This window comes from Sphaeramia orbicularis, chromosome 3 (genome assembly GCF_902148855.1).
Source record: "Sphaeramia orbicularis chromosome 3, fSphaOr1.1, whole genome shotgun sequence".
NCBI classification, from domain to species: domain Eukaryota; kingdom Metazoa; phylum Chordata; class Actinopteri; order Kurtiformes; family Apogonidae; genus Sphaeramia; species Sphaeramia orbicularis.
In genome coordinates this window covers 40,116,147-40,142,049 of record NC_043959.1, presented here as the reverse complement: position 1 = coordinate 40,142,049, position 25,903 = coordinate 40,116,147, and the positions used below count along the sequence as shown (strand labels likewise).

The 25,903-nt window shown below is 36.1% G+C and overlaps 3 protein-coding genes across 3 annotated transcripts; 2 read left to right on the top strand and 1 right to left on the bottom strand.

The window, feature by feature from the left end:
- Positions 1–6,058: 6,058 nt before the first annotated feature.
- Positions 6,059–9,497, bottom strand: LOC115414641 (retinol dehydrogenase 11). Its single transcript, XM_030127878.1, has 6 exons — positions 9,365–9,497; positions 9,097–9,288; positions 7,751–7,912; positions 6,989–7,105; positions 6,539–6,737; positions 6,059–6,332 (listed from the first exon to the last, which is right to left on the bottom strand). Exons 1-6 carry the CDS (start codon positions 9,495–9,497, stop codon positions 6,215–6,217), a joined length of 921 nt encoding a protein of 306 aa, XP_029983738.1. The 3' UTR covers positions 6,059–6,214.
- A 3,389-nt stretch (positions 9,498–12,886) lies between these two features.
- Positions 12,887–15,949, top strand: tmed3 (transmembrane p24 trafficking protein 3). The gene is made up of 3 exons (XM_030127866.1): positions 12,887–13,107; positions 13,450–13,695; positions 14,957–15,949. The coding sequence occupies exons 1-3, from the start codon at positions 12,964–12,966 to the stop codon at positions 15,188–15,190; spliced, it is 624 nt and encodes a 207-aa protein (XP_029983726.1). The 5' UTR covers positions 12,887–12,963; the 3' UTR covers positions 15,191–15,949.
- Positions 15,216–25,604, top strand: LOC115414630 (isocitrate dehydrogenase [NADP], mitochondrial-like). Its single transcript, XM_030127851.1, has 12 exons — positions 15,216–15,585; positions 17,366–17,533; positions 19,075–19,166; positions 19,606–19,771; positions 20,276–20,436; positions 20,524–20,667; positions 22,217–22,353; positions 22,523–22,674; positions 22,836–22,948; positions 23,681–23,778; positions 23,869–23,961; positions 24,104–25,604. The coding sequence occupies exons 2-12, from the start codon at positions 17,413–17,415 to the stop codon at positions 24,186–24,188; spliced, it is 1,362 nt and encodes a 453-aa protein (XP_029983711.1). The 5' UTR covers positions 15,216–15,585; positions 17,366–17,412; the 3' UTR covers positions 24,189–25,604.
- The last annotated feature ends 299 nt before the right edge of the window (positions 25,605–25,903 follow it).

Below are 25,903 nucleotides of genomic sequence, written 5' to 3'. Positions count from 1 at the left end.
CAACACTTTGCAGGTGTTTTGTAATATTCTATACCAGGTTTCATTCAACATGTGTCATAATTGCTTTCTCTACTTTTTGTTACATGAACAAAGGTCACACCAAATACTGTCTTTTATCATTAGGAGCCAAAAGTTTAGATCTGTTGTGTGTTTTTAATACTGTGCAGATATTTGCATGTAATGGAAGAAACAACTAAACATGTATGTTCATTTAAAACCCTGCAAAAACAAAAAAAAAAAAACCAAAGGCAGCATGAGGCTTCTAGACAATACTTTATTTGTGGGTTAATGATGTTGTAGGACAAAAAAAGAGGAGTGGACAAGAGGCCTGCTCCCTCTAAAGCCCCTTGTATTTAGATTGTATGTTTATTCTTATTCTGTTTGTGAAGATTCATGCTGCTTTTTGATTCACTGACAAACTGAATGATATGAATGAATTAAAGTATTAAGTAACGCTGGGTCTGACAATAACTGGGACATTGACTGGTGACACAAATAAGCTTCGTCACTGATGTTGCTCTGATTCAGCTCAACACATGCAGAGACTCGTCCGGAGGTAATCACAGCATACACCGCTCCGCTGTAGGCTGATGAATGCTGTAAACCTGCATTCCCGCACCTGCCTGAGGCACAGACTGTTCAATGCTGTACTCTGAGACAGAGGAGAGAGAAACTGAAAGAGGGAGAGACGGAGACACACAGACCCACTGCAAGATGAAAAGACGTAAAGGAGGGAGAGGAGGAGGAGGAGGAAGAGGGGGAGACTGAGATGAAGAGACAGAGAGACATAAAGAAAAAGGCTGAAACAGGGACAGAGAGAGAAGACTGCATACCAGAGAGGCAGACAACACAATCCTCCACTTCACACACACTCCTGTTGAGGCTTTATGATCTCCAGGGAGAAAACAGGCACAGATGATCTGATGTTCTTTGCTGGGGGGGAAAAAGCACATGCCAAGGCCTGCACCTGTACGCTAACTGACTCAACACATTAGAGTGTATAATGACATATAACTGTGGTTACTGGGAAAGCTCGGCAGTTTGTGAAAACATAGCACTGCCATTATCAGAGGCATTTATTTTTAAGGTTGCTTTTGAAGCAGTGGGTATAGTGCGTCTTGTGTTTTCACTCCAAATAGCCTCTGAGGCACACAACAAACGCATTCTGCCCTGTAAAATCTGAGTGACTGGAAGCATGCGCAGTTTTTTTCCCTGTGTTTCTGATGACTAATGACAAAGGAAAGAGGTTTTGCTCCCGAGTAAGATTTGTTAACATTCATATAAGAGGTATCAGGCATGGTTACTGAAAGAATTGAGACAAGATACACACATCATGGGCAGAAAATTGCTTATTTGTGCTCCTGAAATAGGAGCTATCCCTTCTCCCTTCGCGTGGGCCCCAGGAGTGGGAAAGGGAGCGCGAGTGGTCAACACAGGTCTCACTTTCTAGGAGCAGCTGAATACCAGAGGAGCTGACAGGTATGTACATATTGGAATGTGCTTCTCAGCCACACCTGTGGAGAACACACCCACCAAGCCTGGCCCCTCTCATCCCACTGGCTGATCTTTCTGTGACTGACAACTGGAAGAACTATTTGGCTCCCGTCCACTGAACCCAGGGGGCAGGTATGGTGAGTTCTGAATATGAACCAATGGCAGCCAAGAAACTGCTCCGAGCCAGGCGGGGCTGCAGTGAAATAAAACTCATCAATGGGGTGTGTCTCAAAAGTTTGTCAGCAGTAGGACGGTAAAGGGCTGCAGGACCTCTGACTGGTTAAACCTTAACCAGTTCCTTGCTGTATGGGGATCCAAGCGGTTTTCAGCCAGCAGAGATGTCAGAAAACGACAGAGTTGGGCTTTTTCCATGACAGGTTTACACACTTCTGTTGTGGCCAGGCTGAATGATGGAGGTGAAACAACAGACTCTTATCAACTCCAAACCTCAGGAACGCCAGGACCTCAAGGAACAGGACCGTTCAGGCAGCTTCAGGCAGTCCTTGGATAGTGACCCAAGAGCCTTTTTACACTTCTGGGAACCATTTTTGTCATTAATCAGTAGGTTCTTCATCACATCACAGAAATGTCACAGATTCTTTCACAGTACTATGGTCGCTCACATCTCCTTATCACTTTTCCAGCCCAGCTATAGATTCTATATCCGTTGGACGGAGAACTGATAAGGGCATGTGCATGACATTACCTACAGACACTGAAGAGACATCTGAGTCAGAGAGCCTAAAGGGTAATTCAGTCAGTCAATTTGTGGTCACATTGAAGTCTGCTACTTAGCTTTGTACTTCAGTAGCATGTTTTTAAGAAACAAATTAAGTTATGGACTGATAAAGAGAACTGTCATTTAGATTTAAGGCTTTTCAAAGACATAATTATTATTACAAAGCTATATAATGTAAGTTTGAACATGTTAACTAGTAGATAATGTATTCCACAAACAAAGTAGGTTCTGCAAGGAGTTAACTGTCGAATACTGTTTGACTTGTTTATTTATATTCTATAATTAAAAGATCTCAAATCTTTTTTCTCTTAGAAGTGGATACATGAGCAAAGTTTTACTTTACAAAACCTGGCAAGTATAGGGGTTTGTCTTTGCATTTTTGTTGTGCGAAACAGCAGTGGAAAATTAAATGAAACACAGATTCCCTTCAGGCAGTTCAGAGCACACCTGGTTCAAAGTTATATGCCCCTGAAATATGATGGACAGCAACATTGTGGCTTCTCAGGGAGGGCAGTGCATACTTCACCAGCATTGATTAATTTATTATTTATTTAACAAACAAAATGTGTAAAATGAGTCATTATAACTAAATTGTACACTGAAACGTTAAAAGGAAAAACACTTTACAAGTCAGTGGGCATGCAGTGGCAGTGCACATTTTGGTATTACAAAAGATGTGGAAAAAATGTCACCATGCTCTCGGTCATCCTGACACGATCCAGCACAAATGAAATAATACATTAAAACATGACTCAACAAGGATGATACAACAATTGAACAGGAACCAGAAAAATAGGTGAGTGATTTCCAGTGTGATGCACTACAACATATAGCACTGACCCACAAACATCCAGCCTTGGTATTTCTACATGTTAATTACAGCATGGTGTGTGAATACTTCCAAAGTAAAGAATGTTTCTCATACTCAACACACTGCACAAGAATAAGCGTGTTGTTTTACAGAGATGGAACCAGTGGATGCAAACTGAAAGTGGGAAATCAAGAATGTGCAAACTAATGAGAAGTGGGAGTTAAAAGACACTGAAACGTAAAGTTCATCAATACAAAGTTTATTTAAAATGTGGCATATAGGGTCAACCTGAGCTGAAACAATGATGTCATTGCATTTTTATTTTGCTGAATTTCTATTTCAGTGAAACAAGAATGAATATTGAACAAATATCCTCCCATCAGAAACTCAGACTGGAACATCCTATAATATTCATACTAATCCCAACTTTCTCTGCTTCTGTAAATGATGATTTGGTAACAGTGAACACTAACTAATCTTGAAAATGTATTCAGTTGTAGTTTTCAGATGTAGTACTTTTTAATAAACTGAGGTTGATGTTGAATCTAAAATCATGTAGTTATTATCCATTCATTGCCAACATGTCTACAGCGCTTAATGTCCTGTTGTATGTGTTTTGTTCAAGTTAATAAGGTTACACACCTGCTTCTCATATCAAAGAAAAAATAGAAAATATCTACTCACGATATATCATTCGGCATCCACTAAAAAAGAAAAAAAAAACGCAGAGGACGGCACAGACAGGCCTCATGGACCCACTGGGTGCTTCCTAAGCGCTCTCTGCCCTGCGGCTTCCACTCCCTCTCTTCAGCTGATGAAAGATCCTCTTTGCAGTGAAGTGCAAGTCTCACCGATTCCAGAACTAAAGGTCATTTATCTGCCTTTACTCAAGACAACAGAAATAATCTATGATGTCCTGCCAACTGAAATAAAGTGTAATGCTTCCCTTGATTGCAGTGAGGTTAATACTGAATTAATTAATCACTGAATATTAAAAACTTTGCAGTTAAGTCTGTTTGGTTGTACTATATACTATGTCTATGTATTGAGGGAAAAAATGTTTGTTGTATGTATGCCTGCTACAGTGTGGAATGTAACTACAGACTTTAAGTCCACATTCAAGGCACCAGAATACGAGAGTACTCTATTTTTTTTTTTTTTTTTACTTCAGCTCTTCGGTTTACCTCTTTTTACTCCACTACATTTGTCAGACAGCTTTGGTTCATTTTCAGATAACAGTTTTCCATCCTTTTTCTCTATTCAGAAAACTACACGCCTCTGAGCTGCTGATTTTGAGTGTTTGTGAAACTCAAGGATTAAATGTTCCTTTTTGGGTTTGACAAAATTCTCTCTTTTCACAGTCTAAATAAATTCTAATCTTGTTGGATGAGCTGGAAAATGTGTTGTCACAAAAATGAGAACTGGTCTGTTTTCTGAGTTCATGAAAATTTGGAATATGTTGATCATAGAGGACATGATACACTGCTGCCCAAACTACCTAACATTATATACAGTAAACAGAGTGATCTAAAATATAAACATCTGCAGTAATGAAATGTAACATACACATACAAAACATCACATATAATAATACTTATATAATTAATTGGTTTTTTGGACACTTTTGTGATATATTGAATTAAGAACCACTCTTAAGTCAGTGAACTGTGCCAAGAATTGTGCCATTCTCTAAACCCACATGCTCCCTTTTGCCCTTTAGTCAAAGTCAAAACTAGATGTTTCAACAAGATAATGTCCTTTCAAACACATCCATGGTATGACATGTCAAAACTGTCAAGAATTTATGTATGTATATATGTATGTATGTATGTATGTATGTATGTATGTATGTATGTATGTATGTATGTATGTATGTATGTATGTATGTATGTATTTATTTATTTATTTGTTTATTTGTTAACAATAAACAAACAAAAAATGTGTGCTTGTGATGATGCAGCCACACTTTTAGAAACACAAATATTTCATGAAAGTATTTGAAATTGTGTAAAATTTCAATGGTGTTTAAAATCTTTTTTTCACTACTTAAACACTGATGGGGATCATTTTACTGCACATGACTACTTGTACTTTACATATTTAAAGCATGTTTGCTTCTAATACTTACAATCTCTTAAGTAAGTTGAAGTATTTTTACTATAGAGTATTGGTACTTTTAGTTAAGTAAAGGATCTGAGTACATCTTCTACTATTGGTTAGTTAAAAGTTAGGCCAGATGATACATTTAAAAAGAAAATACTCTTAAAACATCATATTCTCAAATTCAATCAACCAACAGAATACACTGTGTACTTCAGACTAAACAAATGGCATAATGTGAAAAACACTGTGGGAAACAGGTTGGATCATTGGATGAGATTGAAGCTTTGTTAAAAAACAATACAAATAGCAAATCACCTCTAACATGAAATCAATATCTTGTAAATTATGCAATAAGAACAATTTGAATAAAAAGAAGATGGAGCCGTAGCCTATAATAGGATAAAGCGATGACAAAGAAACATAGTGACACATAAGATTCATCAACAGGACTGATAAATGATAAAAATAACAAAACAAAAGCAAAACATAATTTCTTCAAGCTGTTTTGTATAAAATACAGTTTGTTTTCTTTTCATGAACATCAGATATGACCCATTTAGACATTCAGAGGCTCCGTAGTTACCGTGGAAACACCGTCATCTTCTACAACATTGATTCACTGGTAAAACCTATGGAGTTGGATCAATGACAGTGGATGGAGACACATGGTTTATGTTCAGTTTACAATATATTTTGCAGAAAAAAATCATCTTTTTCTTCAGTTTTCTCTGTTTTGGATATAGTAAGCCTCAACTGTAATCTTAGTTTTAACGAACATCTATATGATCAGTCCATTAAATATAGGAAATACCTGATTTTCACTTATAAATGCAAAATACAGAGAACAATATTAGAGTAAATGGTGATAAATCACTTAAGAAAGGTTAGAAATGGAGAAAAATTCATTTGGGAACTGACAAAATAGTAGCACTGAGTCTTTATGGGTTAATACTGCAGATGTAGCCACAAAGATTGATTGTTAAAGTCTCCTTATGCAAAGTTCTATAATGTAACATAAGCTTTAAATTAACTGCTATACGTTATTCACAAATTAAAACAATACCTCTTCAGCCAACACTTTGTTGTGTTTCAGCCAAACTGACCATGGAAGCACTGAGATCCCACAGCTTCTTGGCTGCAGCGTCATCCTGAGCGTGTGGTGCCGGCGTTTTGGGCGCACAGTCACTGTACAACAATAAACCAGGACGTCATGGTCAAAAAAACATATTGGCATTGGCTTGTAGAATAAAATACTCACTATGCCACTAAACAGCTCCAAATGTTGAGACTATATAAAGATTTGGAAAAGGTTGAATTCATGCCTGTTTATTTGCTGGATAAAGAAAATTTAACCAATAAAATTCATTATTGTTACATTTAGATTTACTTGCCTGTAGTAGAGGCCGCTGACATTTGCCAGGCTCTCGTCCACAGCACAGAAAATGGTGGTCTGGGCTCCTTCTTGGGGGGTTTTGATCAGCATCATCAACAGTGTACCTACGATCTTTAAGGCCCAGTTAGGGAGCAAGTGACGGGTCAATTCAGTGTTAATGACCCCAGGGTGCAGACAGTACACATTCACACCGGTGCCTAGTAAAGGAAATACCATTTACATAAAGTTACATTAAATATAATAAAAAAAAAACAAAACATATATATATATATATATATATATATATATATATATATATATATATATATATATATATATATATATATATATATATATATATATATATATTAAACCCACTGAGGAATTTGATTTAATTATGTAGAATAGTTTATTTAAATAAAATCTTAGTATATTAGGTTATGGTGTAGATATGTGCATTGTGTGTCACCTTGCAGTCTGGCAGCCAGTTCTCTGCAGAAAAGTACATTTGCCAGTTTGCTTTGGCTGTAACTCTTGTCAGATTTGTAGTCTTTATCAAGATTGATGTCATCGAAGTGAATACGACCTGAAAGAAATATGGGGACGTAGTCTGTAAATCATGTAACATTTCAACCCATAAAGACCCAAACATCCACCGGCGACCAAAAGAATCTGCTAATGTTTGTTTAATATTTAACACCTGTTGATCCAATAATTCTATCAATCCATGTAAATAATTAATGTAAAATGCAGTTTGTCATCTTTTCATGGTCATCAGGAATGACCCATTTGGATGTTCAGAGGCTCCGTAGCGAACGTGGTAACGCCGTCATCTTCTACAACATTGATTCACCAGTACAACCCATGGAGTTGGATCAATGATAGTGGATGGAGACACTTGGTTTATGTTCAATTAATGATACATTTTACTGAAAAAGTCACTTATTCCTAATTTTTCTCTGTTTTTGATATAATGACCCTCAACTTTAATCTGAGCTTTTATGAACAGCTATGTGATCAGTGAATTAAATATCGGAAAATACCTGATATATACTGATAAAATACAAAATACAGAGGATAATATAGTAATAAATGGTGATAAATCACTTAAGAAAGGTTAGATATAGAGAAGATTTCATTGGGGAACTGACACAAAAGTTGTGCTGGGTCTTTATCGGTTAATTTAGATGTTAGAGATTTTTGTTTGGTTATGTTGAAATGTTGACTTTACCGTGCTTATGTGCGATGCTAGAGACAATAACTATGCGACTTGGAGCGGACTTCTTCAACAAGTCAAGGAGACAGACGGTGAGCAGAAAGTGTCCCAGGTGGTTCACACCAAACTGCATTTCAAAGCCATCCTCAGTCTTCCACTTTGGACACATCATGATACCTAAAAAGAAACACTGGTCACACCCACACATAATTAAGAAGAATTCCATTAACTTCACCAGCTTAAAATAGCCTTTGAAGGGTGTCTGCCGGTTAGACAAAGCCAAATTTATGATTTTTTAGGACATTTTTAAAGGCATTTGGATTACATTTAAGACCTAATATTCACAAAAATAACAGTACATCAGGCCTTGTAGTTATTGTCTTGATCCAGATTTAACCATGTTTCAATCCAGCTAACAATACATGTTCATTTCTTCATGACTAATGTTTCTGCTACTGATGTTCAAGCCGCCACAGCTGATATCTAAACTCCTCCACTCATTCTGATCTCTTGTGCTAAAATGCTAAACACTAACAATGAATTTGACAAATTCTTTACAAGCAAAGCAACTATAACAATATCATTCATTGTGTCTGTGGAATTTTAAAGGCCTTTGAATGACATATTAAAGGATTATTTATTACCCCGCCCCCCAAAGGGGAGGCAAGGGGTATTGTAGTTTTTGGTTTGATTTGTTTGTTTGTTTGTTAACACTCTAGCAGCAAAACTATTGGGTGAATTCATACCAAATTTGGTTTAAAGATTGCCAGTGACCCAGAATAGATCTCATTACATTTAGGGGAAAGTAGGTCAAAGTTTCCATTTTTTAAAATACATTCTTTAAATCTTTTTTTCCCCGTTTACTTTTAATGGGCAAAATTTCACATGTCTGTAGCAGCAAGACTATCGGTTGAATTCATACAAAATTGACTTTATAGATTGCCATTGACCCAGAGTGGATATCATTACATATTGGGAACAGCAGGTCAAAGTTAATTTTTTTTTTATCAATTTTTAAAATCTTCCCATTTACTTATAATGGGCAAAATATGTGTGAAGGGCGGGGTTTGTTGTGCTTGGCATGGCTTGTTATTAATGCTTTAATTTAGGACAATCAAATTTAAGACGTTTGAAGGATCTACAGACACCCTGTTTTAAACCTTTGAAAGTTGAGAAACATCTGATAATTACAGCACATTTACTGAATAAAATCTGATCCTCTTTGAAACACAGTATACTGTATGTGAGACCTCAAAGCAGTCCTAAATATGCCTTCAAGCACATTATCATGTTTGATGTGTTCAGGCTCTTGCTGGGATTGCTCTTTGAATGCTGTAATACAGAAAACCACTGCAAAATACCTGCATTGTTGATGAGAATGTCCAAGTGTTGCTCATTTTCCTGGATATCCTTGGCCAGGGCTCTGACTGACTGCAGTGAAGCCAGGTCCAGCTTCTTTACCTGCACGTTGCCATTCCCAGTACGGTGCCGGATGTCGTCAGCAGCAGCGTGGCCTTTGGTTGTGTCTCTGCAGGCTAGGATCACTCTGGCCCCTAGAGAAAAACACGAGTAATGGGTATATAGTAAGTTTAGAAATAAAGACAACCATCACTGAGATAAGGGCCTCACCTCGCTGTGCCATATCCAGGGCTGTTTCCTTCCCAATGCCAGTGTTGGCGCCTGTGATCAGGACTGTTTTTCCATCCAGTCTGACCTTGCTTTGACACACTCCCCCTGCTGTCCATCTGCGCAAGGCCAGCATGCCTGCCCCTGACAGCAAAGAAAGCACATGAGGCTTCAAATGGACTCTAATGTTGGTATTTATGCTTATGTGTTTAACTTCAGTTTCAAGGAAGATCTCTAGAGGGATTTTTTTTTTAGGTTTCTTGGAGTTATCAGTGCAGTGTTTATAGATGTGATCATGGTGTTTAAGGGAGTTTATAGATATAGATATAGATATAGATATAGATATAGATATAGATAGACTATATTTCAAACATATGTAAGCAAAAGAAATTACCGATTTAAACAGAACACTCCAATATATTCAAATACATCAACCAAAAAAGAAAACACATGTCAGAAATGTATAACTATTTTTTTGTAGTCTTTTAAGTTTGATGGTATTTGACCAGCATTATTACAATATATACAAAAAGCACAACACACACTAAATATAGATATACACATTTATAAATTTATAAATAACCCTTTAACATTAGCCAGAAAAACGTGACATTATTAACATATACAGTTATGAGGCAAGTCCAATGCCATGATAATCCATGTTTTTTGAGTCTGAGTTATACAAATAAAAATATAAAAATTACTTTTACTGACTATTATTGTCATATAATTACTTAAGACATAATAACAATGTGAATCGTTTTTGATGAAGATTAATTAAACCCTCCCAGTCATGTTTCTATATATTCACTATCAAAACAGTGACAATAATACAGGCACATCTTTATAATGATTTCCCCACTGCTTCTTCTGATTCAAACAGTTGAAAAAAATAACCAAAAATAACAGCTGAAAAGAAATAACTTTCTTTAAATAGTATTTACTGAATAAATCATATAAATGAAACAACACGTACCTGCAATGAATGCACATTTAAGATGAGTTGCATGATTTGCAACAAAGTCTCCTACCAAACGTACGTAGTTTTCCATAATTGGCAAGTGGAAAAATCTGCAGGCAACTGAGGAGAATTAATAATCTCTATCTTGGGTGAAAATATTGCCCCAAATAGATACTAAAGAAGCAGTTAGTTTATATTAGGAGTAAATTCATCTTGTGGCTAACAACAGACATCAGTTAGAGTTTATACATAGAGTCGAAGCCCCACCCCCTCCAGAGAGAGAGAGAAACCAGTGTGTCATCATTCACACATGTGATGTTTGTCATTGATGAGGTGAAAAAGTATCCGAATAGGTGAAAAGCACCACAGTCTGATCATGTTAAATCTTCAGAGGCATCCTAATAGACAATGACCTCACCTCCACGACTTTCAAGTGTGCAATCTTGTTTGTTTGTTTGTTTGTTTATTTATGAAAAAATAGTTCAGATAGTTCAGTTCAAACTGTGACTTATTCTTTTACTGTGAAACTCTCTCATTTATCTGAGCACAAATGAGGGTGGTATGTGCCCTGACTGTGATTAGCCTACTTGAGTAATGTATTTATTTTATTTTATTTTATTACAAACCTGGAGGTCTTTTCTGCAGTATTTCCATTTTATACAGCCACTCCACTACACGCGAATATTGTACTTATTATTTTCTCAGGTTATAATTTATCAGCTCCTTCCTGTCCAATGAGAACTACATATTCCCAAGGGTTGATTTTTAACATTTGTGCTAAACTGAAAGATTAACCTCCTAAGACCCAGCTATGGGTTTTCTGTCCACATTTGTGGACAAGAGTTTCACAACTTTATACAAAAAAAAAATGAAAAGAAAACTGTCCACCACAAAGAACCTTCCATAAAAATTTTAAAAACTGCATCTGAAAAAACGGTTGCATCATGATGTTTCCAATATAGGCACTTATTTAATAAATGTTCTTTCATGGGTTTAACTTTCTAGCTGGAAAATACATTGTCACAAAGACAAAAACAGACCTGTTTTTTTGAACTTGAGAAAATTTAACTTAGATAATTCTCACAGGATAGACTGTTGCATTGTTGTAGAACAAAATACCAAAAACAGTGTTTAAAGAAGTTGCAGAAAAAGGTTCTATACACTTTTATGCAGCAGTAATATGATAATATGGATCCAAAAACATTATACAGTCATAAAACATTGACAGGGACCATTTTACTGTACAATTATTATCTCTATTTTTCATAATTTATGTCTATTTTACTGATGATTACATTTGCAATAAATTACTATGTATAATTTATACTGTCCAATTGAGGTGAAAACCATACAGTACATCGCAAAAGTCTGCCATTAGGTTTGCACATATGCATATAAAAACTGAAATATACAGCAAATGTATAAGCTGCATTAAAAATTCAGCTTTGGGAATGTTATATAACCTGTATGGGATCATTTGACCAGTGAAACAATACAACTGCTTAAGTCTAAAGAAGTAAGCACTTGGAGACAGCATGGCATCATTTAACACAAGATTACTTATGAAAACCATTGACCAAAGAGAGCTCAAGGTGTGCCAAGTGCAAACAGAGGTCAAGCTGATTTTTGCCAGTTGTAGCCATTTAGTTCAGACCTTTTCCTGTTTTTAATAATCAAATTATCATTGCAAAAACTACAAGACTAAATATGACATAAGATTTACTGTACTGTGCACATAGATTTAAAGAAATATAATAATAAAAGAAAACATCAAAATATTTCATTTGACTACTATCAAATCTCAAGGTCAAATCAATATTATTGACCTAATTATTTATCTGTGTTTTGCTCTGCTTTTTATTTTATTTTATTTTATTTTTTGCTTACTTGATGTTAATCAATGCGTGGACATTTCTAGTTATAAGTATATATTTCAGCAGTGCTTTACCAACCACACACCTAAAAAAATCTGTGCAACAACTTAATAAAACAAACAAACTAAGAAAAAAACAAACAAATTCATTGTTTGTTTATTATTATTATTATTATTATTATTATTATTATTATTATTATTATTATTATTATTATTAATAGTAGTAGTAGTATTGGTGTTACGTAAATATATCCAAGGACTGTATCTCTTGATAGAGGCCATATATGTTATTTATAACATTTCTGTCTGACAGAATGGCAGAAACACAGAACATTTTATAATCAAATAATTCATCAATTATTAATCAAATATTTGTATTCATTGTAGTAGAGTACTTACAGCTGCGGTAATACTACCGCAGGAAAAAAAAAAAAAAAAAAAAAAAAAAAGCCTATATCCGCATTTATTGTGGAAGTGTCCGCTTTGGAGCCACAGCTGCTTGAGGAGGAAAAGCGATAATATCTCCAACTTCTCCAACAAATCAAATTCAAAATTTGCCATTTGATCATATTATTTTGAGATATTCCATTGTACAACACTGAGCCAAAAAATTAAAAATAAAATAAAAAAGGAAATAAATTAACAAAGTTGCCCCGGAAGTTCTTCGTGCTCGCGCCACGTCAGAGCTCCAAACCTGCAGATGAATACGGACCTGTCAGTCAGAGCACACTGGAGTAGACTATTTATTCATTATTCTCCTCTTCCATTATGTTGTATCTAGGACTGAGCTGTCTGCTTCTACATGTCCTGTTAGTTTTTGGGACTGAACTCACATTCGAGCTGCCCGATAATGATAAACAATGTTTCTACGAGGAGCTGGAGAAAGGCGTCAAGTTTGATATTGACTTCCAAGTAAGTGATGAGCATCTGTTTGTAAACACACATCCTCACTGACATCTGTTTTCACATGGCACTGATGTTTATTACAAAGAAAACCACTATTTTACTTTTTGCAAGCATTAAATAAAGTATGCAATGTAGGTGCAAGTTTGTAGATCACTTCTCCTTCAGTCACAATGAAATTTGTCAAGTGAGTTTGTGCAAATTACATCTTTCTCTTTGTTTCTGCAAATTTTGATTTAATTTTTAACATCCTGATAGTCCACATGTTGACAGCTGTCATATTGTGCATTGTCATGTCATCATCTCTCAGCTTTAGTTTTCATGTCATGTTTTTCTTTCTTTTTTCTGTAGGTGATATCAGGAGGGAACTATGACGTGGACTGTTTTGTTACTGATCCGTTAGATAATGTGTTGTATCAGGAGAAGAAGAAGCAGTATGATAGCTTTTCTCACACCACAGAAATGAAGGGAGTGTACAAAGTCTGCTTTAGCAATGAGTTCTCCACTTTTACACATAAAATAGTGTATCTGGAGTTCCGTCATGGTGAGGAGGAACCTCTTCTGCCTGGAATGAATAGAGCCTCAGCACTGACTCAGGTAAGTCTGAGAAATTCAATCTACAGCTACATTTGAGGAACAATGGCAGACACAGAAGGTGGATTGTACTGTGGTAAAATGACCCATAAACCTCTGTTTGCAAAAGAAAGGTTCTGTAGGTCAGGGTTAGCTGCCCCACTAAGCTTTTTTTTTTTTTTAAAACTCATGTAAATATATGTTTGCAAAAGTATGTGTTTTTCCACTTAAACATGAAACACATAAGACAATCAAATCACCACTTTAAATTCTAACATAAGACAGATTAATAAATTTTGTACATGCAATAAAAATATGTTTTGTAATTGAGCAACTATTTACAAGACATCAGGTGAAACCCATATGGTAACAGATTAGTTTTAGAAGTGGGACAGTTTTAACTCCACCGGGTGGAGCCAGAGTCATTCTCCCTCAGCCTCAGCAAATGTAAATGTCAATAACAATGCCCAAGTCTTATTTGGAAGTGTTTAAAGCATTCCCCCACACATCAAAATTTTAAGTAGCTAAATGTGTTAACATAACATTGACAGAAATATCATCATTTACAGTTTGACATTAGTAAGAAATCAGAGCACTGAATAAACCATCACATCCTCCAGATTAAATAGTTATAACATTTAACCCTTAAAGACCTGGGACTATTTTTGTGGTGATTTTCAAAGGAATTTTCCCCTGCATTTAACATTTCCCAAGTGATTTATCACCATTTATCATAATGTTATCCTCTACAAATTGTATTTGTCAGTGAAGATCAGGTGTTTTCTTACAAACTCTGAGAAAATTCAAAGCTTATTATTGCACCAAAACAGAAGAAAAAGGCCTTTTTTTGTAAAATGTATCATTATCTGAAAATTAAAACAAACCCTGGTCATTTGTCATACTACATGAATTTTACTGGTGAATCAATGTTGAAGAAGATAACGGTGCTGCCATGTTCACTACAGAGCCTCTGAATATCCAAATGGGTCATATCTGATGCAAGTGAAAAAGATGAGAAACTGCATTTTAGCTGAATCATTTCAGTATATTGATATGGTTAGTAGTTTAAAAGTTATTAAACATTTTAAATCAGTGCATGCTTTTGGTCAGTCACCATGTGTGCTTTAGGTCTTTGAGGGTTAATTTTGACTACCTGGTTAATTTTCCCTTGCAAGGAAAAGTCCTAAAGTTTAAGTAAAAGATTGAATGTGTGTGATACATCTTTATACCACAACGTCTGCCATCACTTTTGTTTAATTTAATTTGATTTTCTTTCTCCTTTCAGCTGGAATCGACTTGTGTGTCCATCCATGAGATCTTGAAGGTGGTGGCTGAATCCCAGACATGGTACAGGCTAAGGGAGGCTCATGACCGTATAAAGGCCGAGCACCTCCATGAACGGGTGACCTACTGGTCCATTGGAGAAACCGTCCTTCTGTTTGTTATTGGTATTGGTCAAGTCATGTTGCTCAGGAGTTTCTTTACTGAAAAGAAAGGCTCTGTGGCAGCCACCACTTAGACATTATTACAATTGTATGCCCTCACAAACCTCTCAATGTGAAAGCATCTCTTAGTATTTAGTTTATTAAAGGGACATTTGTGGACACTAACTTCTACTAAACTCACTGCCAAACAAACTTTCCACACTTTTCTGTCCTTCTTAACAAGTAAAATAGAACACCCCTCTTTCCAGCTTACTGAGATTATTTATTACATAATTTTCAAAAGTACAACATAAAGCAGGTTTGGTTTTTTACTTCTACATCAGGTTTTTCCCATAAAACATTTTGACTTGTCTGACCTGTTTCCAACAGACAGTAGGATTTGATTATGACTGAATTTCACATAGTTGTCACAGGTATCTGGTGTTGGCCACGCTACCTCAAGAGCACAATGACTTCAACCATCAGTAATGTAAAAATACACCTTTTCCTGTTTTATTTTTACTGCAGAAAATCTTCAGTTTCCCTGTTGATGAGATACCGTGAAAGTTATGGCACACTGTAGAAACCAAAGAAGTGTTGTTTAATTATGTTACATTTATATGTTGTATAGAATGTATTCATTTTGTAGTAACTTTAATTTATGCGCAGAACACTGTTTTTGCAACAAAGTGAAGGAGTTGGTAAGAGTTGCATCTTCATTTTGGTCATTTGTCCTAATGTTATGCTCATGAAAAGTGCCTTAGCATGTTTTGTTTGTTTTTTTTAAATTCCAATCAGATTGAGTGATAACTTTTCTCTGTAACCTGTCATTAAATTTGAATGTGTGAAATATACTTTTTGAGAAAATGTTCTGTTGAATTGAATTAAAATGAATTGTGCTTTTTTTCACTGGGAAAGATTGGTTCTGATACGGTCCTGATTTTACGTATGCTATATGCAGTATCCGAAAAACATGTAAACAGATTTCAATTAAAAAAAAAAAAATTGAAACATTGGCTTTGGTGTTGTCATATACCTTTATGTATCCTCTCAAAGCTTAAATGTTCTAGACACTCATTTTAGTTCAGAGGCCACATACAGCCCAACATGATCTCAAGCAAGACCAGTAAATAACATAACCTAAAGATATTGTCAAGTCAAAAGTTTTCTCTATGTTTTAGAGTGAAAAAAATAAATTTACATTATGAAAATGTTTACATTTACAAATCATCCTTTAAAAAATGTAAATAACCTCAAACAAAATTTTAAAGAAAAATAAGTGCAGTTTTGAAAGTATTATTCCTCAGCCTCTCATTTACACATGTGCATCACAATTTACAGATGCACAAATGCACAAAACATTCAGTAACAGCCATCTGGAACTGAAAAATACAGCATTTAACTTTATGATTAAAACAACTTGTCAAGACGTGGTAACACTGGCTGTTAATGTCTTTGCAACTATGCAAATTCAACCTGTGGGCCGAGTTTAACCCTTTAGTGGTTGTATGTTTGACACCCCTGCTCTAAACCACAAATATCATCATTACATTATAGAATAATGAGAGCAAATGCACTTTAGAAATATCTTCCACAGAGCATAACAATGACAGACAGAAAGAAAATAAAAGGACAAATAAAGGAAAAGAAATGAAAAAACACACAATTTGTCAATATTGACCTGTAAGGGTCAAAGAAAAAAACGGAGGTCTTCAAAATTTCATCTAAATTCTTAGAGAATTAAAAAAAAAATAAAAAAATAAAAATAGAAAAGCACTCGGAGAGCACAGACCTCCGCCAAGGCAGATCAGTGGGCCCCCGTGGCCCTCCACCCCCCACCCACCCCCGATCACCACCAAAATTTAACCATATGTTCCTTGTGCCAGTATCAACATTTCCTGAAATTTTCATCCAGATCAGTCCATAACTTTTTGAGTTAACTTGCACACAGACAGACAGACAGACAGACAGACAGACAGACCAACACCGGCAAAAACATAACCTCCTTGGCGGAGGTAATAATGACTCATTGAAAACATGACACCTGTCAGGTTCATAATAACAGGAAGCAGAGCTGAAACAAACCTGAAGCTCAACTCACACTGACCTCTCGCAGGAAAACACAGTCCATTCTGATTGGCTTAGACTGTCTACTCCGACCAATCACATTCGGGCATGCTCAAGCACTGATGACGTGTAGGATTCATCCTGCCCACGTCCTGCGTCACGTCAAGTGTACCGGGTTCTGTCGGACTTTGGTTCATTCATAGGAAAAGCCCGTACAGTCCGGTGGGTAGGGACTTAAACCGTGGTGAACATGACCGGTTACCTGAAGGCTTTGAGCGGGGTGACGAGGAGAGCAGCCTCCGCCTTGAAGCAGAACCCGGCGGTGTTTTCTCCGGCCGCCGTCTGCCTTCACCGACAGCAACACAGAGACTGTAAGTCACCCATGAAGCACCGAAAATACCAAAAATGTACGGTAAATATTCAAGTAATGTCATCCAGGACAGGATGGAGTGACTCAGACTAATAAACAGATGAGTAAAAGTGTGTGGAAACAGTTAGGAGGTCATTAATGACTCACACATGGACTAAAATATCTAAAAAAAAAAAAAAAAAAAGTAGCCACGTAACAGCTACAGGTGTTATGTAGCTGTACAAGAAGTCAAACTATGACAGAAATATATCAAAGTGAAGTACTTCTGGTTTGATATTATGTGCAAAATAGAGGGAAGGTTCAGTGTATAGTGTATTTGATTTCGTAAGTTATGAATGACGTGTTTATTGTACAGACAAAGTTGTCATTGTCTGTAAGAAGCCATGCCAGTCTTGGCATGTGAGTCCACGTCCTCTGGCACTCCACATGTCAGGAAACATACACTATCAGAGCTGTCATAAAACCCCAAGGTCAAAAATCCTTTACAATCTGAGAGAAAATCCACACTGACAGGGAACTGTGAAAAGTAATGCAGGTGTATTGTATTGTATGAAATCAGAGACAAGTAGTCAGTTGCACTTAATTTATTAAAAATCTGTCCTCCAGGGATGTGAGTGTGAAAGCTTGAGTGATTTGTAAGTTATCACATGATAATATTGTATCCTTGTATCCTTGCAAGTTTATTAGAAGGAGGAAAGTTAGTCCAAAGCCAGGAAAACAGTATGAAAATTATTTGTCTAATAATTTATTCATTTATCTATCCAGGACAATGCAGTGAAACATTGTGGACATATAGAACATGTGATGTTCTGCATGAAGACTTTATTGCATTGAGCTAGTTTGCAACTCCCATCCCTGGTTAGGCAAAACTAAACAAACAATATACAGTCGTGGAAAAAAATTATTAGACCATCAAAAGTCATCAAAAGCAATGGTTATGCAATCAAGTACTAACTCCTGTGTGTATCATGTGACTAAAACAGACAATTAAGAAAGCATGGAATGCGTAAAAGCACTGTTTTTGGCAGTACAATGCCATAGATATTGGTGTAAGAACTGAAGTCATTTTGGTTATTATCAAGAAAACCATGGAAAATGGCTAGATAGCAGTTCTGAAATTAAACTCTTATGAGCTATTTTTGTTGTTATCATTATATTTGTCCAAACAAATGTACCTTTAGTTGTACCAGGCATTAAAATGAACAAGAAATTAAAGAAAACAAGGATGGTCAAATAATTTTTTCCACAACTGTAAAAGCATATTCACATCACATCACGTCCCATTCACTCACTCACTCACTCACTCACTCACTCACTCACTCACTCACTCACTCACTCATTCACTCACTCAAAGAAAAAATAAGAGAAAGAAAAACTGTTCAACCTCACCAAACATTATACATTTTTGAAGTGGGTACATTCTTGTTTTGTTTTCATTTCATTTGGCATTGTGTTCCAGAATGACCCCCATCTACAGAAATATCAGTGGTATGCAGTTGTAAAACATGAAGTATGAAACTTACTGTAACTTTACATTATCAGATGCTACGAAGCGCATCAAGGTGGACCAGCCCGTGGTGGAGATGGATGGAGATGAGATGACTCGCATAATATGGGAGTTCATCAAAGAGAAGGTAATGTTCACCAGAGGCTGTTCTTCATGATAAATATGATAAACTCAGGAACATGATAAATCTGGGGGCCGTGGCCTAGATAGTTGGAGAAGTTGCTTGTGACAGGAGGATCAAAAGCCCATGTCCAGTATATATCAACGATAATAAAATTCTTCTTCTTTTTCTTCCTTGATGAATATTTTGCTGTTTGTGTTGACATTCCAAACTGGTTATGCTCATTAGCTCCACCTATCAGATTCATTGTGCCTGTCTTCTAACAGTATGTTTCTCAAGGATTTAGAATTCAAATAATTATACATGACGTAGTATGATCCTTTTACTTGCACATCAGAATTCAATATGCAACAATATACTTAAATGCTTGTGTGCATGTTTTTGTGTGACCCTCCCTGTATTTTCCTTAGACAAAATAAAGCATCACTATTTTCCACATTCACAGCTGATCCTACCAAATGTGGATGTTGAGCTGAAGTACTTCGACCTGGGTCTGCCCTACCGAGACCAGACAGATGACCAGGTCACCATCGACTCTGCTTTGGCCACCAAGAAATACAATGTGGCTGTCAAGTGTGCCACCATCACCCCTGATGAGGCCAGGGTGGAGGGTAAGATTCTACATTGTTTATATCTTAAAATCACTAGGCTTATATCAGGCTTACAGACTTTTATTTATTTATTTTTTGTAAATTTTAACATTTCTGGAAATATGCAAGTACGGCCTCCTGTCAGTGCTGTCATTACACCCTCATAAGGAAACATGATAAACCCAGGATATTACCAGAAATACAATAGTACTACAAAATGCGTGGGCTGTTTTGCAGCACAGTAATCCAGCAAAAAGATTATATATTGATATTTTTAAATTTTTACTTTGCTTTTTATGATGTGCAACCACTCTCTCTATTGTGTCCCAAGTTAATACGGACATAGAACGGCGTATAATCCAGTCACAAAATGTTTTAACAGTAGATCTTAAAGAAAAACAAAGTAATAATAGGATCAGTTGTAGGTGATGAGTAATAAGCAGTGATGGCATCCATTATAGTTCTGAATGATTCTTAATTGTTTCACATGGGAAAAGATGAAAACAAACTGCATATTTTTTTTAGAGTTTAAGCTGAAGAAGATGTGGAAGAGTCCCAATGGAACAATTAGGAACATCTTGGGTGGGACAGTTTTTCGTGAGCCGATCCTCTGTAAAAACATTCCTCGTCTCGTCCCTGGTTGGACGCTGCCCATAACCATCGGCAGACACGCTTTTGGGGATCAGGTAAAAATTCCTGAAGTGTTTTTATTCTTTTCAAAGTTGCAGCCAAGCTACATTCTCACATACTAGGTTTAATACTTTATCTCCCAGTACAGAGCAACAGACTTTGTTGTTGACCAGCCTGGCAAGTTCAAGATTGTGTTTTCTCCAGCTGATGGAAGCAAACACAAAGAGTGGGAGGTGTATGACTTTGTTGGTGGGGGATGTGGGATGGGAATGTACAACACAGATGAGGTAAGACTGACTTTGTATTGAGGTTTATTTATATAGAATTATCTTTTATTCATTTATCTGACCGTTATTTTCTCAGTGACCTAATTATATTGTCAGGAAATAGATAGGATTAATAAATTTTGTATAAAGTTAAATGTAAAATGATATTATCTTTAAAAATCTATAGCAAACTCTTTATGTATATTTTGTCAGACCAACAGACTAATTTGTACAAAGCTGAATTACTTCAGGTTTTCTGCATCACAAAGATGGTTTTCTTTTTAATAAACACCAAAAGTAACTCATGCTACACCCAATCCTGCTGCAGTATTAGTCATGCTGGAGATAAAACACTAATAAGTATAAAACTTAAAAGAGGAAATAATAGTCAGAGGCTCTCCTAGTGAAGTAAGAGTAAAACAGTCTAAATCCTCTGTCTTTGCACAGTGATGTAAAGCAAAAACTGATTAATGCACTAAAGCTTCTCAACCTTAGATTAGACTGTAAACCTACAGAACTGTTTGATTTATGCTTGTATATTTGCTCTTTACTGAAGCCTAAGCATCCATCCCAACAACACATCTATTTATTGGAATAAACATCCAATTTCATTCAACTAATGATAAGGCAGTGATTTTGATAAGCTCATTAACTTGTGCTGTCACATAATCCACATTCTTTTCTTTGCATTGTTTTTAGCCTGTATTATATAATTTTCTTACAGCCCTTTAGGATTTCAGGTTGTGACATACAGCTCCGTCAGTGTTTGAGTTTGGTCACTGCCCTTCTACACTGTTGCTCATAAAGTTGCAAGAATTTTGTTTTCAGACACATTCCTCTTTATTCCTATTTCTACACATCAGTAATCACCTTTGACCTGGTGCAATGATTACATACTGAGTCCTGGTTACTCTTTATATATCAAGAATTCATTTAATTTATTTATTTGTTTTGAGCCAAAGAAAAAAGCAACTTTCGTGTTTACAAGGAACTAACAGCAGGGCAAATAAATTAATAAATAAAGGTGATCAAAACAATATAGCAATTGCCATGTACATTTGTAATAACAAAATAAATTCAATATGTATTGCTCGAAAAGGAGCGGGAAGAAGAAATCTTATTAAATCCCACCCCCACTTCTCATTTATACAACATAACACATTACTTTTGATTCCTTAATGATAAGGTTACATCTGTTTGTGACAATAAATCACATTGTCACAATCATTTTTCATGAGAAGAGGAAAAAAAGTTCAATTCTAACTTTATGGGGAACAGTGTATGTGAATGCAGTCAGAGTCAAAAGAACTGGGTTGATAAATCCCATCGTGACACCAATAAATCGTATTGTTATGCTCTATTAAGCCTGATAACAGACAGTTTTCCTTCAAATGATGAATTTGTTTTGTAGTACAGGAACTTGAACCTGTTCTTTTTTACTGTTGTGTTATTTGGAATAGAAGCAGATAGTCATGTTTGGGAAACTGAAACCAGAACAGCATAACTCTACAGGTAGACAGGTGATTGCTTGTGCTCAAAATTCAGCCCTTCATATTTTTTTTTTCAACAGTCCATCAGTGGATTTGCTCACAGCTGTTTCCAGTACTCCATCCAGAAAGGTTGGCCTCTTTACATGAGCACCAAGAACACCATCCTAAAAGCCTATGATGGGCGCTTTAAGGACATCTTCCAAGATATCTTTGAGAAGTAAGTAACTGACAAATGAGAAAGAAAAACCCTCTACACAGAATAGTAATAAAAACTGTGCTGCCTTCATTTATAATATATAAGATACTTTTATAACGGTTTATAAACCCCTTTGATTTACTGCCTCTGTTAAGGCACCATGAGCGCATCATTATTCTGTCTATTTCAGAAACTACAAGGCAGAGTTCGACAAGCTGAAGATTTGGTACGAACACCGTCTCATTGACGACATGGTGGCCCAGGTCCTGAAGTCCTCTGGTGGATTTGTTTGGGCCTGCAAAAATTATGATGGAGATGTGCAGTCAGATATTCTTGCTCAGGGTTAGTGCTTTTTATTTGAGGTAGATGGATTCACAGTGGATTGTAGTGGGTTCTGTTATGGATGTTTCTTCCTCACGGTGTAGGTGTGTGTGTGGGCTTCTTTGTTGTGGTGATTTGTTATCTTTGTTTAATTGGCATATATGTGTGTGCTTTGTGTGCAGGTTTTGGCTCTCTGGGCCTAATGACATCAGTGCTAGTGTGTCCCGATGGTAAGACTATCGAGGCTGAGGCTGCCCACGGCACCGTCACGAGGCATTACCGAGAACACCAGAGGGTAATATGAAAACAGTATATGCTTTGTGTTTTGTATTTGTAAGAACTCATTTTAATCCTGAGAATGTTGGTCTCATGGCTATGACCTTTGTAAATGATGGATGATGCTAATTCTTTTAGATGATTGTCACCCATGAACCTTTTTTGTTTGAAACAATGAGACATTTAATTAAAAATGTTTGATTTGTAACCTCTGAAAATAACCCATCCAACTACCTTAGTATCATCATAATAGAATAAGTCAATGTGTCTCTGCAAATAATATGTTAAAAAAAGTTATAGAAGTGAATGTTTACAGATTCTCTTTAATCAACAAAATGTGTAATACGGATATATAGACAAAATAAGTGGTTTTATGTAAAAAGAAGCTATAGTGTCAACCTTGTTTTACTCTATTTGATTTTTTTTTTTTTTAGTGACTAGTCCTATTGAAACCTAGTATCCTACTAAACAAATATTTTTTCAGTACACTATAAATGCAGTTTGTAAGAAGTACCTTTTAAATATTCTACATATAAGTATAAAAAAAATTGTGCCGTATTGGGTAAAATAACAAAATAGTAAAAAGACTGAAGGCATCTCATTTGTGTTTAGTGTTATAGTCTTTAAAATATAAATAAAGTGAATGTATTATAGTAAGACAGATGTGTTCATATTGGTGTCAGTAGACCTCTGTGCATAGTAAATACCTCCTGAATTTTCACCAGTTACAATAACTGATGTCTCTTTGTAGGGAAGACCAACAAGTACTAACCCTATTGCAAGTATCTTTGCTTGGACCAGAGGACTGGAGCACAGAGGGAAACTGGATGGAAATCCCGATTTGATCAAGTTTGTCATGTGGTTTTTCAACACCATTTACTCCACTGGCATATAGTACGTAGTCTAAAAATGATATTATACTGTTTTGTCCACCCACAGGTTCTCCCAGACGTTAGAAAAGATCTGTGTGGAAACTGTGGAAAGTGGTGTGATGACCAAGGACCTTGCAGGCTGCATCCACGGACTATCGAAGTGAGTAAACATGTTTAGATCAACAGGCCTCTAGTGAGTGTCTACATGTAATGGCTTGTTTATATACTGTATATTTTTTACATAAAGCACGGTTTGCGTTTTGGTATTATTTTTCCTAAACCCCTCCTTTATGAACTTCCAGCTGCAAACTGAATGAACATTATGTGAACACGTCAGACTTCCTCGATGCGATCAAGACCAACCTGGACAAAGCTGTGGGAAAATGAAGACAATCAGAACCAGACCTGATAAAATTGCCAATGTAAAGACAATCCTATATTTTATTCTATATTTTACACTATTTTTACTCTTTGTCTGTATGAAACTTTTCATTCCATTTTGAAAGAAACCAGTTTTCTATTTTCTGTGCTATTTCCACATTTGTACAGGCCACTCGTCTCGTACTGTACTCTGTCTTTATTTTTATAACCAGTGATTTTGTATTGTGTAACTGACAGATTTTGCTGTATACATTAATATTACTACTAATTTATAATGTTACCTTTAAGTAATTCAAGAAATTACTTTATATTTTAATTAGAATATCCTCAAGAAATATATACAAGTTTTGCACTGTCAGACTGAATATTTTTTAAAAAGCATTTGATCTCATTGAAAACGGTGTTCAAAATTGTCTGTTTCTGCTCAGTTTACTATTTATATTAGCAGGAACACTGTTTTTAGTGTTTCTGTTGCAAATAATTTAATCTAGTGGTGTACAGAATCAAAATTATATTACATAGATCTATTTTTAAAACTCCTGCACTGAGCTTTTAATTCAGAATAAAGGGACAAAGAAACATTTTTTGTTGGCAAGTGGGCAGTGCATTTCACAAGGATGTCAGGGTAACACTGAGGAGGTTGGAGTGTTACTGTTATCGTCATGTAATCATCTGTAAAAGTCTCAAGACTGATTCAGTGATATGTTGGTTCAGGAGAGTGAAACATAACATGCCCACACTTGAAAACCCTCGGCCTTCAGTCCATGCCAGGGTTTCCATTGACTATCTGCTGCCCCCACCACCACCGCCCAGTTGAGTACTACTGGTGCACACCAAAGTTTTTGCACATACGGACTGACATATGGATGGACGGGCGGGCGGAAAATCGGTGACAATACCCTGTGGCGAGGGCTGAGGGTAAAAACCATAGAAACATAACATCTGTTTTTGATGGTTGAATCAAACCCCATGAGGGCCATTATAGAGGGATCCAAATGTCCATATTCTTAATGCCTTCTTCATGCTGTTGTATTTTATGTTTTAATTTCCTGCACCTGTTCAGCAGGGCTTACATGTAGTGTTCTATGCTCATATACACACACTTCAGTTTACACCAGCAGGGGGCCAGTCCTGAGCTGAGCTTGAGCATCACCCCTCAGATATGTGACGTGGGTGCAGCTGACCATCGCATTGTTCAGTGTACAAAAAAATACTCTGACTTCAATGTTATTTTGTCATTTTCTGAAATCTGGCCATGGTGAAATTGAACATACATAAAGCTGTTGTTCTGCTTTTACTCCCAAAAATATGAGGTTTCTCTGGTTAGAATCGTCAGATCATATCAGTTTAATTGTCTGAACTGACCTCTGAGCCAAACATTCAGTTTCTTATCTAGTACAAATAAAGCATGTAATATATGAATTGAAATTGTCCCAAACCTCGCTGGTGATCTGACACTTACATTTAAGTAAAAATGGGTTCATAGACTCATCGACTCTTATCACAGTGGGACTGATGGTGTGCTTTTGTTTAGGGTTGTTTTTTTGTTTGTTAACACTTTAGCAGCAAAACTATTGGCTGAATTCACACCAAATTGGGTTCATAGATTGCCAGTGACCCAGATAGATGTGATTACATTTTGGGAAAAGTAGGTCAAAGTTCAAATTTTTTAATGCATTTTTTAAATCTTTTATTTTCCCCATTTACTTATGATGGCCGAA

Bases quoted from the DNA above. Each gene is read 5' to 3' on its own strand.
- LOC115414641 (XM_030127878.1), bottom strand. From the start codon at position 9,497: ATGCTGGCCTTGCGCAGATGGACAGCAGGGGGAGTGTGTCAAAGCAAG. The intron at 9,289-9,364 runs GTGAGGCCCTTA...GTTTTTCTCTAG, and splicing joins CCTGGATATGGCACAGCGAG to GGGCCAGAGTGATCCTAGCC. The intron at 7,913-9,096 runs GTATTTTGCAGT...GTTTCTTTTTAG, and splicing joins CATTCTCATCAACAATGCAG to GTATCATGATGTGTCCAAAG.
- tmed3 (XM_030127866.1), top strand. From the start codon at position 12,964: ATGTTGTATCTAGGACTGAGCTGTCTGCTTCTACATGTCCTGTTAGTT. The intron at 13,108-13,449 runs GTAAGTGATGAG...TTTTTTCTGTAG, and splicing joins AGTTTGATATTGACTTCCAA to GTGATATCAGGAGGGAACTA. The intron at 13,696-14,956 runs GTAAGTCTGAGA...TTCTCCTTTCAG, and splicing joins GAGCCTCAGCACTGACTCAG to CTGGAATCGACTTGTGTGTC.
- LOC115414630 (XM_030127851.1), top strand. From the start codon at position 17,413: ATGACCGGTTACCTGAAGGCTTTGAGCGGGGTGACGAGGAGAGCAGCC. The intron at 20,437-20,523 runs GTAAAAATTCCT...TTTATCTCCCAG, and splicing joins GACACGCTTTTGGGGATCAG to TACAGAGCAACAGACTTTGT. The intron at 23,779-23,868 runs GTTTGTCATGTG...GTCCACCCACAG, and splicing joins GGAAATCCCGATTTGATCAA to GTTCTCCCAGACGTTAGAAA.